General features: G+C 40.2%; 1 protein-coding gene across 6 annotated transcripts in view; it reads right to left on the bottom strand.

Moving 5' to 3' along the window:
* LOC102288937 (sarcoplasmic reticulum histidine-rich calcium-binding protein) overlaps positions 1-13,486 on the bottom strand; it is a gene marked incomplete at its 3' end in the record, with an annotated part of 74,920 nt that continues 61,434 nt past the window's right edge. For all 6 annotated transcript variants that reach the window (XM_042218780.1, XM_042218779.1, XM_042218783.1 and 3 more), the window contains 5 exon segments: positions 1-706; positions 1,839-1,973; positions 5,772-5,939; positions 10,929-11,003; positions 12,129-12,221. In XM_042218780.1, the coding sequence (XP_042074714.1) occupies positions 483-706; positions 1,839-1,973; positions 5,772-5,939; positions 10,929-11,003; positions 12,129-12,221 (695 nt within the window).

Here is a 13,486-nt window from a genome sequence, read left to right as displayed (position 1 = left end):
AACCGAGAAAGAGAAGAAATTTAAAAAAAGAAAAGAAAAGTCTTGTGATTACAACAGCCATTCCCTTTGATGTGAAACAGTGGTGATTAAGTTTTTGTCTATGCTTTTTGGTTTGATGCACATTGCTCCAGCTTAGGAATAAAGGGAACAGTGGTTGGTATGATTTTTCTTCCCCCCCTGCATCTTTTTTCTGTGAGGTTGCTCATATTTATTCTCTGTTTGTCCTTCGCACACCTGAGTGTACACCCAGTGCCATTACAGTCCTGTGAAGTGCGCATGTGTGTTTGAAATGGGAACGGGAGTCGAGTAGTGATCGGTGAGCGTGTGCGCTTTTAAGAGTGCTGCAGTGTTGGGTCCATTACAGGGACGACCCCTTCCCATTTTGGGTCACCCGTCGCCTCACAAATACGCTCATATACACATGTTTTAGGTGTGAGGCAGGGGGGTGGGCGGAGTTGGGGGGTGGGGAGGATTTTCGTGGCTCAATGGGGCGTTAATGTGGCCAGCAGGTAGGTTAGCAGAGTGCCGAGCAGCAGGGTGGCCGTGGAAGGGTGCGGCAAAGAAGCGCCGCTGCAGTCCTTGCCCGCCTCACAGCGCGAATGTTGGCACAGTACCCCCTTGAACTCTGGAGGACAGATGCACTTCAGGTTCTGGTAGCACGTTCCTCCGTTCTGGCACAGGAGCATTTCCTCGTCACAAACGTTAGCTGCAGAAAAGAAAAGAAAGGTGAGAATAGAAAGTGCAGCATAGGGAGGAAGTGGCGTAGAGGATGGAGGGTGAAGGATTTGCAGAGGTAAGGTGAACGGGAGAGACGAGTTGTGAATAAAGAGCATGCGGGGAAGTGACAGAATGACAGGTGGTAAAAGGATAGTGGGGGAGTAAAGAGCACAAAGACGAAGGAAAGATGTATGCCAAAGAGGGAGACAGGTGGGGGATGATAGAAGGGGCAATGTTAGACAAAACATGATAGGAAACAGAAACGGGGAGGAGGAGAGGAATCCAGGGCAGAAAGAACAAAGTAGAAAAGAAAGAGCAGGAAGGAAAGAGCCGAGATAAATTCTCCAGTCTTTGCCTCGGGGACTACAACAGGTAACACCTGTCTTTTTTTTTTTCTTTCGTTATTGCAGCCCTTTTCTTTGACTGTTTTTCTTGAGCATGCACTTTTTCAGGGTGAGGTCAGAATCACTGTATCAAATCCAGCAGAAAATACACAACATGTGTTTTATTTGTTCAGGAGTCTTTTGGAAGAATGAGCATCGTCGGGAACCATAGGTACTTGGGTAACTGTACCACATAACATACTTGACCTAAAAATGTTCTGAGGGGAAACGGGATCCAGCTTCCGTGACAAGAAGTAATTACATGTGCTAACATTTTTTTACTACACCAAAGATAATTGGTTCTGTTGCCTGGGAGTATCTGGAGTAAGATGTCACGGCTAAAACAAACTGCACGGCCTTTTAGTGCAGCATGTTCCATATTGTAATAAAAAACTCACAGACAGATGCATTTGTGTGTGTGTGTGTGTGTGTGTGTGTGCACCTGTGTGTGTGTGTGGGTAGTTGGGTCTACTTGAGACTGAGACCAATGGCTTGATGGTAGATGGCATAACGAAGGCGTTTCCCCATAATAGGGTTAAGGTGCGACAGGGTCATCAATTAAATAAGAGGCTGATGTCACTAATGAGCTACGTGATCTATTCCTCTGTGAGAACGGACAACATCCAGAGCTGCACGAGCTAAATGGATGGTGCACTTGCAAAGGCCCTGGAAAGACTGCAACGTTTCCTCAACTCGAAATTTGTTTAAACTACCAAAAGTCAGTATCCCCATACTCACGGTAACAGCCTTGCTTCCAGTAGTATCCTGGCAGACAGTCGTCACATTTGGCCCCCGTGGCCCCGTCTTTACACTGACAGAAACCTGTGCCGTTACACCGGTCATGAACAGAGCCCATCTGGTTGCAGTTGCACTCTGGAAGAAGAGAAGGGTGGAGAAGAAGAACAGAACGAGTCAGTTATAAATGCTTGTCTCATTTCATTTTTTTTTCTGCTTTTTGGGTGGGGGCGGGGTTAATCTAGACTTGAAATGAGTTTGGCTCAAAATCTACACATTTGTATTCAGACCACTGAGTTGTGTTTGATGTTCAACATCTTCAGAGCTCTGGTTCTGTGCATGTGAGCTGCAGTTTCTCTAAAGGCGTCCAAGCGTTGAAGACATTCAGGGCTGAATTTGAGGCAATTTTTCAGCCAGAAATATATTAGTGTTTAGCCTGCAGTGTATCACCTTGTTGAACATTCAGTGTAGTTTTTTCTTTACTTTCTTTTTTCATGCAAAACTCCATGATTATGTGATCAATGTAGTCCTGTCTGGGCTACCAAACTGTTATGATTTCAAAGGCATCTCACAGGTAACATTTATTCTAAAACAGCAGAGCACAAATTTTTCAAGGTCTAGAGGTTATAGAGTTTTTCAGCAAATTCACTGACATGTGGCAGAATGAACAATACCTGTCTTTGCAAAGACTTTTCTGATTTGTCTCCAAATTCAATGCATACGCTAACATGCACAGTATATAATTATGAGTATAGAAGGAAAAAACAGAGTTTGTACGATTCTAATGAGACTAAATGTCAACATTTGGTACAACCGCCTTTACTCTCTAAATAGCCTGAGCTCTCTCAGGCAGCTTTCCTGTACTTTCTTAGTAGTAGTCTTCAGGAATAGTTCTCCAGGCTTCTTGAAGGACATTCAAAGCTCTCCTTTGGATGTTCGCTGTACTTTTTTTGTGTTCATAATTCCAGCAATTTTGACAAGACCCTCAACATCACTGGCTGAAAAGCAGCCTGAAACCAGGACAGGTCCTCCACTGTGTTTCGCAGGTTGCTGTAGACACTCACTGTTACACCTCTCTTCTCTCCTCTCAATGGTTCTTGTGTAATTACACATGCCTCAGCTTTTTCTCCCTGTTTCTCTTCCTTAAGAATGGCTTCTTAACAGCTTCCACTGAGACCATTTCTGATGAGGCTTCATTGAACAGTAGATGGATGAACTGAGGGGCCAGATGTAGCTCTCAGGTCCTGCGTCAGGTCTTTACTGGATCCCCACCCCCCACTTGTTAGAGACAAGATTTTCAGATATTGTTCATCTGTTATAGATCGTTTTTTTAGGCCTGGCACTTCTACTTCTAGCCTCCACTTGTCCAGTTTCCTCAATTCTTTTTAAAGACACACTGCATACCATGCTGAAAAATGCCAAGTGTTCATCTATTTGCATATTTTTTTAAAAATTATTTTTGGCATTATTTGTAGATTTAACTAAAGTAATGGGAGCAAATGATGGGGTTTTGTGACAGGCTGCTAGTAACAAAGTGCCTAAACATACAATTTAAAATGGTTTCTTTTGGTTCTTTGCTAACTTTTGTGTGTAGACACTACACTGGTTCTTCCCTTGAATTAGGTAACTTTTTAAATGCTTGAATGGGTGAGAAAACCTGGAGAACTAGTGCTGAAGACACCTTTAAGAAATACAAGAATGTCTGGCTCCTTGAAAGCAAAATATCAAGAACTGAAGGATGGCACAAGACCCTTGCAGGTAAGCATTTTTCAACAACTTTAGAAGCCTTCTTAAAGTGTGAGTTTTTAACGCAGGGAGCATGGTAGTGTGGTGGTTAGCACCACTGCCTCATAGCTAAAAGGTCCTGGGTTCGAATCTACAGGCTGTGATCCAGCTTCTTCCCATAGTTCAAAGACATGCACATTAAGTTAACTGGTAATTGTAAATTGCCTATAGCTGTTGTGTCTCTCTCCCTCTGTGGGATAGACTGGCAATCTGTCCGGGGTGTAGCCCACCTCTTGCCCTATGACAGCTGGGCTCCAGTCCAGTTATGACCCTGAATTAGATGAACCGAAGAAGATGGATGGATCCCAATGCCATTATCAGGTAGTTTTTAAATTGGGTTACAAACTGCCTGTGCTGGAGAAACAGCTGCAAAGTCACAAAAATACTCCATATACACAGTGTGCTGTGAAGTCTCCCCTGCCTGCTGTAGTTTGGTTAAAACACTCTCAGTTCATTTGTCTATTTAGTGCATTTCACTTGAGCTGATGTGAGAGCTGTCAGTCAGTGCACAGGCGCCCTATATTAATATGTATAGACTAAACATAATACTATTTTTTCTTAATAAATTGCTTTATTTCCACTAGTCATTAGGATTCCAAATCCATATATCCTTGAATAATATTGAGATCAGTGACAGCTGGCAGCAGATAAAAGGTTCACAAACTGCAGAGCTGCGTATTTAGGATACATTTGTCAGTGAGTTGATGATGAACTGATGATTCTATCATAATTTGATGTAAGTCAATAGCTTGTCTTTTGAGAAAACCCGAGATCGCCTTTAGTAATTTATTATAAAATTTAGCATTAAAAATTAATAGAAGTGGGAAAAAGTCTGAGATTAAGACAACCACAGCGCTGTGGTTGGCATTCCTGTGTTTGTGGGTCATGTGCATCAGTATTGGTTGACGTATGGGAGCTTTTATCTGTGAATGTGTGTGGGGAGACTGAGTGCAAACACATTTGTATTTTACAGTGTTTGGCTTCTTGCTCTAGAGATGCTAGTTTGAACTGATTTCTGTTGCCACACTTGGTGTGCCAGTGTGCTGGCAGATAAGCTAATGGGACCTTATTTGTGCTGACTCCAAGGCCTGGCCCTGTGTGTGCCCTGACCGCAGTGAGTTTACCCTCCAACCCCCTGCAGTCCACCTAGAGATGGATCCAAATCAACACCAGATTTTCCGCTCCACAGCTATGCAAACAGAGTGACCTCTTATCAGGACGTGCCCTTAATGTGACTGACTTTAAAACAAACACACATTATCATGCATATCACTGCAAATAACAATACAAAAGTATTCTTTTTTTACAGTACAGTTATAAAATAATCCCACAGTTTCTGTTCTTCATTGTTTTGGCTTTGTATGGTAGAACAGAAGACATGATATGAGTTTAAAGAGTTGGCTTCTAGCTCAAAGGATGCCTGAGGGTGTTCGCATTAGTACTGGCTGAACAGTGTCTGACTTCTTTTATTCAAACTGTAGTCCGCCAAGCTTTAAGATAGTAGCGAAAAAGCCCTTAGAAACTCACAAAGCTTTGATTTCCAAGCAATAAAAACTTCTTGAGTGGCCACATCAGTCACCTGTGTATACTGTTCCACTTACTTAAGACTGCGCTGAAAGGCAAGAAAGCCCTGAAACAAGCAGAGATTTCATCACAAGTAGTCGTATCATCCTTTGCTTTGTTTGTTCCTATCAATTAGAGTGGCTTTAAGATTTTGTTAGAACTGTATGTTCCCTGCAGTTTGAGAATAAGTGTCTAAAACAAGGCTATTTCTTCACTTTTTCTCTGATATGGATGTAAACGCACACGGCTTGAATCTGACAGCACTATAATCCCGTAATTATCGTGCCCTATCTAAATTCAAAGCAAACATAGGCAAATATGTTTTATAAAAGTGCCGCTGAAAAAACATTTGCATTAAACACTACGCATTAAAATTTCACTGCTACACCACCAAGTGTTGGTAACTTTGTTTTTAACTTAAGATGCATCATCTTGTTGTTTGAAAATTTAAACACGCCTAATGGATCTTCTTACCTGTTTCACTGTCAGTCACACACACACACACACACACACACATACATCCACTGCTGTCGTACCGATGCGCCCACCCCCCCTCCACATATTCTCCCCGTTTCCCAGCAGACTCACCGATGCAGACGCTCTCATCATCCAGTTCGGCAGAGGCGTTGCGGTAGAATCCCAGTCTGCAGTGTTGGCAGTTCTGGCCCCTGGTGTTGTGCTTGCAGCTGACGCATGTGACGATGTTCAGGTAGTCGATGTAGCTGCAGCGATTGGAGTGGCCGTAGCACTCGCAGTCTGAAAGAAAAAGTGGCGGATTTCAAATTTCTTCTCAGGTGTAGGAAAAAAAAAGATTCATGAATGAAATGGGATAGAGGGTGGGGGGTGTTGCAGTCTTGGAGGTGTTTTTGGGTGACACAAGGAAATGATAAATGAGCTGAGCTTATATAAAATGTCTGAAAGTTTTACTTTTAGATGTCAGTGGAGAAACAAATGATGCCGTGTGTGTTTTATGGCTTTCCTTTCTCACTCTATATTGGTTCAATAAAGACAGACCACTCCCTCTCCATTACTACACTCACAGGTTTGCTGAGTCTGCTTCACTGCGCTGCACTGATTACTGATGGGAATTGCACTATCCTGGCTATGGGTGTGTGTGTGAGTGTGCACGTGTTTGTGGCTATGTGTGCAGCTGTGTGAATACAAGCATGGTAATTGTCTCTGGGAATTTAATTGTGTTACAGAATGAGCAGATTATAAGCTGTAGAATAGTAACTAAGGGAATTAGTTTGAGGTGAGTGGTACAGTGAGTGTTTGGAGACTGCGCTTGACAATATGAAAATGGTCTGACCCTGGTTAGGCTGATGGAAAACTGGCCTTTGTTCACGCCTCGGCAAGGAGTCAATCTGAATAACTATTGGAGCATGTGTAAAATACCAAAAAGTCGTTATAGGAACAGTAAACTTTGTTTCTTTATTTTTAAAATGTGATGATTTTTTTTTTAATTTTAACGCAGCGATGTGTAAATTCCCACCAAGGTCAGGTTTGCCCCATGTTGCATCAGGTCTTCTATCAACAAAACTCAGTTTAGGAACTCGGTGGATCAAAATGTTGACGATGCAAATTGATACCGAATTCAGCTGCTCAGCAGTTCAGGGCTTCCTTTATAACATGCATATTATTATTATTATTTTTTTGTTTTAATGAGTGAAGGGTTTGGACTGAAGACAGGCCAGTTTAGCGCCTGAACTTTTCAAAGCCATATTGTTGGAGTATATAAAAGCTTTAGTTTGCCGCTGTCTTATGCCTCAGTCACACACTTTCTTTCTGGACAAGTTCAACCTCATTTTGATTACTTTGGTTGCTAGCATCTTGCTACAGTCACCCACTGTTTGAATGTAAGATGCCGACTGGTCCCAAGCAGTAGCGGTTTTTGATTTGGGCGACACGGGCGGTTGCCCGGGGCGGCATCACGGGCATCGGCAAAAAAAATAAAAATAAAAAATTGCTCGTACTCATGCTGCCCCGACATCAACCAGCGCATATTGGGAATGGCATAAGCACCGATCGGTTTTCTATCGCCCATTTGCTGGGAGTAAGGGTGCCCTTTGTTTGCGAGGTGCGCCTGCTGCTTGCGGCGCAGGCAGGAGAGGATTCTCTGGCTAGCTGGAGCAGCATCTAATAACCAACAATATTATGATACAGCTTCATAATTTGCACCGATGTTTTTTCAAAATTCTATACGCAAAAAGTGAGCGCGAGAGCCCTCGGTGCGCCTGCTTGCTGCTGAAGTCAAAGTAAACTTGATTGTCATCTCCGCTACATACAGTCCAGTATATATTGTTTTATCTTGTTGTTGTTTTAATATTGGGCTGTTTTTATTTTATGTTTTATGTGTTTTATTTATTTATTTTGGTGTTTTCTGTTTTTCTATTGTTTTAACTTATTTTCTGTACAGCACTTTGTTCCTGTGCTGGGTATTTTAAGGTGCTTTATAGATAAAATTGGATTGGATTGGATATAGAGAGACAAGACGACGAGGCGTCAGTTACAGCAGTGCAAGTGAACAAACAATAAATATAAGAACAGTAAGAAAATAAATATACACTTTAGGAGGTAAAGGGATCAATAACAATTTAAAATTTATAATTTACAGTTTGATGATTTAAAGTCTCACACACAAGCCGTCGAAAGGGGAGGGGGGCAGCTGCTTCCAAATAGAGCACATTTCATTCATAATGCTGTAAATCCAAGCCCATTATGTATTCATGATTTGAATCCTGGGTTGTGTGAAATCCCAGAAATAAACCCTTGACAAAGCGAATCTGTGAACTAAGGTGTAGGTGTGTTAGGTTATGTTGTGGTGACCTCGGGTTGGGGGATTTGTGTTCATACTGGAATGCAAAATGAAAATCAATGGAAGATGGACAAGAAAAGTTCAAAGCCATCAGGTGCTCAGTTTAGAAAAAATAGAAAAGAAGAGGAGGAGAAATGAGTTTAAGATACAGGTAAGCAGATGTGTCACTGGATAATGGCAGGTCATCCTGAAACAATCAGAATCAGAATACTTTATTAATCCCTAAGGAAATAACGTGGGTTACAGTTGCTCCAAAAAGAAATGGTAAAAATAGTAACAGTAACAGACTAAACTCCAAACAATATATTATGTTACGGATTTTAATATTAATTAGTCAGTGTCAATTGTTGATTTGTCCTGTCGAATTATGACGAATTATGGCTGTTTGCATACTATGCATACTCTCTCTCTCTTTATATGTGTGTGTGTTTGTGTTTCTCTGGTGAATTTCAGTATGGTTTCGACAACAGTCTTATGTTAATGTACAATCCTTAATATGCTTTATGTGTGTGTGTGTGTGTGTATGGGGGGGGGGCACACTCGGGCAGGAGCAAAACTTAATAATGTGCAAGTGAGTAATTGTTGAGTGTTTGCAGAGGAGTTGCAAGGTTTTCAGTGCAGCACCATGTAGCTCTTTGTAGCCAGTTTTACTTTGCAACAACAGTCCCACAACCACTTGCTAACTACTCGTTAGCAAGTGGTTGTGGGGAACTACTCGTTACAGTACTTTTGCTGTTACCCAGTAAAGGACTTGAAACATACTGTCACTGTAATTACCAGGTAACTACTGAGGACACATATAAGACCTTTCTTTTAGTGTTTATGTACAAGCACAAGACAAAAAGACAAAGCAAAGATGAAAACTGGCACAAAGAGACCTTAAAATGATTGCCATGGTGAGTCTACTGTAGAAATGGAGGCAATAACGCTAAAAGCCTGACTGCTCATCACTGTCTTTGTTGCTTGTTAAGGTTCAGGGTCTGGCTGCTGGGCTCGGGTCAAAATGCACTCAACTTTAACATCAATCTGAGTTTTTTGCCAGCTTTGCATTAGGACCCTGTCTGATACTTCTCAGCATATTCCATCTGTTTCTATCCTGCATGCAGTTTGCACTTCAGCAGTAATTATAAAAGTAATGCTGATCTCTCCAATGCTCAAAAGTTACACACCTCAATGCCAAATTTCCTCCTCCTGCATGTGAACAGAAATTGGGAACAAAACACAAGTTTGTTTGTGCTTTTGTTTTTTTTTGTCTTTCCATGTTCCCGGCGTGCAGATAACTTAAGAACCTTTACAACCTGAGTAACAACATAATGTACAACAATCACTGAATTATGTACAGTAACTTGTTACATTACTGCATTACTCAACACTGTAGTAATCAGGTAGTTGACAACTTCTTTCTTTATTTAAATAATCAGGACCTTGCAAAATGTCTGGCTGGCAACAAAGCTTTTATGTTGTTCAGCAATAACTGTGTCCTCACAGGTGTGCAAGTTACCTACCTGCACTACCAGCAGAAAGGTGCTGTCTACAGATTTCAGATCTCTTAATTAAACTTCGAGTTAAGTTTTTTGGTTTTGAATTTGTGTAATTTTTCTAATTGTTCTTCTTAAAAAGTCATATGTTTATATCAATGTGGACACCAGGACAAGCTGTGCATAAATGTGCAGATGCCGTTTCCTCCTTCATTATTCTATATTGTAAATATAAATCAATATAACAAAAAATGTTGTGAGTATTTTTGGTCCTACACTCCAGCCCAGCTTCCTCCTCTTTTCACTGTTGGTTTTTCCATTCACACTGTTTTAAATTCCCTTTTATAAAGTGCTGCGTAATCAGAGATCTTAATTAAAATTTCTCTTTGTAATTCATGAATTATTCGAGCGGATTTGATTTCAGGTTTTTACTCCCTTTGCTTGTACACTTGATAAGTTAAGACTTGTTACAAGTTTTGCACCCTAAAACCAAAACGAAGAAAAAAAGTGATAATGTGGAGAATGGTTTAAGATCTCTGGATAATTTTTCCACAGAGAGAGAGAAAAAAAAAAAGCCGGTTATAACCTAGTGTAGGATCTGTGTTGTGCAGAAGGGTGTAAGAGAGGAGAGGTTGCTCGACAGTCTCTTTACGATTATCTTGGCTGAGACTCGAACCTAATTAAGGTTTTATTAAGCTTTAGAAGTTGGCTGCAGTGGTGTGCTGCAAGGCATCACTGTCCTCTAAAGAGGCGTTTACCAGGCATGTTTATGCAAATACACATTTAAATGCACATTAAAAAGTCGGAGTTTAGCTGTTTAATCAGCCGTCACATTATTATTTTATTATTGTTTGGTTGATGATGCCAGCTGAAATATTAATGAGCTGGTTTAAAGGAAGCCAGCGAGAGGAGCACAGTAAAGTGCCTCTCTCAGCACTGAGGGAACCATGCTAGCAGTGGGAGGAAGAACTGCCTAATTAAATATAAATGGCCAATTACTCCACAGACTAGAGAGGCAATGGGACATTGTTCCACAAATGAACGTTATGAGTCAAGATGCTGCTTTATAGGTATTTATCAATTGTGAACCGTTAACATTAAACGACAGTTATATTGCAAGACTGAGAGGAAACAACCTGCATCAGAGAAGCTTCAAGATTGGTGGAATAATGGTGCATTTAAATCCAAATTCTTACCTTGATCATGCACATAAACACAACCACGAAGGAGATGCATAGAGAAAGAATGAGTGAAATGAAAAAAAAACAAACCCAGACAAAATACAAAGGAGGGAATTCTTCCACAGGTTTTCTACTTGAAAAGCATCATCAACAGTTTAGTGAAATGACAAAGAAACACTTTACAATTCACTGACCCAAAATCCACAGGATTTAATTAAGCTCAGATTTTCTGTCTTGTTCTTCAGACCTTGTGTTTGTGTTGGTCTCTTACCTTTGAAATCATCGTATATGATCCCAAACAACTGTTTGGCCTGGGGCTCTCCTGAGATCAAAAGTTTCAGCAGCCCTTGAGGGATGAAGCAATCTCTCTTCAAAAGTCAGCTCCAGATCATTCACTGTGCTATAGCCATCTACAGCACCATAGCTTCACACAGCAGGAGCTAGTATACCCTAAAGGTCAGTGTCAGTACTATAGAGGTGCTTATTGGAGGAGGTGGCAGGGATTCCCACTAGATCCTACCTTAAAAAAGGGGATTGCTTTGCTCTATAAAGCTAACAAAATCTTTAACTAGTGCAGTGTTTCTTCACTGGTCAGACCGCAGATTTTACAAGCATTTATATGCAGTAAAGAAAGTACAGGTATGCCACACTTGGCTTCAGCTTGGTATAGCTGACTTTTACATGTAATTTTGTTGCATAAGTACAATGCAAAATGTAAAATCTTGTGGAATTGGTCCAACATAAATGCAATTGACTGGATATATTCAGTATATATCAAGCATATTTCCTTATTGTTTAATAACTTGAAATTAAAAAAACTTTCATTTTAGGTAATCATCTTTTAGTTCTTTTTTTAAAAGCATATTTTTAGCTTTTAAGATTAATATCTGGTCCTGAAACACTGCCAATTAATTATAAATAAATGTGCACAACAGTTACACAATAAATGATCATATTCAAATTCGCATTATACCAGAGGCTAAAGACAAGCCACTAATCCCACCACAGTGCTGCAGTGAGACTGTGGTGAGACTTTGGTGGTCCAAAGTAAAGAAAGGACAAGGGTGATTTCATACACATTAATATAGAAATTTTAACAGATAACTGGGTAAACTTATGGTAAATATTGTATTAACAAATTTAAAGCTATGCAGAAAATTGGTGACAACCCTGTTTCAGTTACTAGAGGCAGAGAATAAAATCCACAACATTGCGACATATTTAGCAAATCTTGTGTCCAGACAGGGACCGAATGAAACATTGCACATAATTTTATTTTCATATGTAGATAATGAAATCTGTTAGGGAGCTCAAATGAATAAAGTCATTACATTTCACGGGGTATCTTCCATGCTGGCTTTTTATAAAGTTTTTATAAATTCAGGACATTGTCCCCTGTTAATCTCATCACGATAAATTTGTCTGACCAGAGATGAATCACTGAGTGATTATTTCACATTTAAAATCCCACCTCGCCTTTTCCCTTTTTGCTTCTCCTCTTCTCTGTCTTCATCCTCCTCACGACCGACTACTTCCCATTCTGCTTTTTCAATGCCATGGTGCGCTACAAATGAGCAACAACTCAGAAATCAATCTATATTGATGCTGCACAGATTATCTCAGGTTTTTGTAAAGAAACAGAGAGACTACAAAAATCAAAAAAAGATTTGTGGAAAAAGCCTTTGCTAATGCAGATTCCATTCATGCATTCTAATGTAATACGATATGTGTTCTTTCTGCATTATAATGTGTTGATCAGACAGAACACGACGGTGTTTAAAATGTGGGAAAAACACAGAAACAGCACTTTCTTTTTTTCAGGAGCATCTTCAGTGTGAAATTCATCTTCCTTTTCTACTCTGCCCATTTATTTCTGTGCCATCCTTTATGCTATTTGCTTTTTCTGTCCAGCCCTTCTGCATCATTCATTGTCTTAGATAAAAAAAATGATTAAAAAATGGCTCTGCTTTTGCTAACAGACTTAAATTTAGCCTTATGGTTCATGTTGACAGACAGGCCATCATGTAGCTGAAGACATATATTTAGTTATTTTTTCCAGTTTTCATTTTTCACCTTAGGCTGCCAAGGTTAAGTGATGGTGAAAGTTTCTTCTACTGCCTGCATCACAAGTAATATACTCTTTCTAGCTTGTGTAACTCAAGTGAACGTCAAAAGGGCTACATATTAACAAAATGTCTTTTCAAATTTTATTTCGCTATGCTCCTTCTCTTGACCGTGGTAAAATTAAATTTTTGTTTTTGACCATGAGTCTCGCATACATGTCCCTCAAATTTATGGGAGAGTGAATGACACATCAAGAAAAAATGAGCTACATTTCATGATGAAATTCCTAGCACAACATATAGCATAGATAGCTTTCCTTTCGGCTGTTGTTTATGTGAGGCTGGAGGCTTTGTGGTCACAAGTCTCATGTACATGTTTACTGTTCACAAAATGTAAAGCAACACTTTTTAACCAGAGTGTAGACTCAGCTAAGTAAACTTCTGGGATATTGATCTGGTGAGTTAAGTAGCAGAGGGGGTTGTTAATCAGCTTCAGCTGTTTTGGTTATAATAAAATTAACAACAAGTTCACTAGAGGGGAAACCCAGAGACAACTCAGCAACACAGAAATGGTTTACAGGTGGAGATATTGACATATTTTCCCTCCTTATCTTTTCTGTCTGTTTTCTCATTAGTTTTGCATTTGACTAGGTCAGTGTCACTACTGGTAGCATGAGGCGATAACTGGACCCTACAGAAGTTGCACAGGTAGCTGTTTGCTGTCTCCCAGCACAGTCTGAGGAGCATTCAGGAGATTCCTTGAAGG

The sequence above is a fragment of the Haplochromis burtoni genome, unplaced genomic scaffold, assembly GCF_018398535.1.
Source record: "Haplochromis burtoni strain Fernald_Lab_line unplaced genomic scaffold, NCSU_Asbu1 Contig_23, whole genome shotgun sequence".
Taxonomy (NCBI): domain Eukaryota; kingdom Metazoa; phylum Chordata; class Actinopteri; order Cichliformes; family Cichlidae; genus Haplochromis; species Haplochromis burtoni.
The sequence above is the reverse complement of the archived record's forward strand: the minus strand, read 5'-3'. Positions and strand labels throughout refer to the sequence as shown.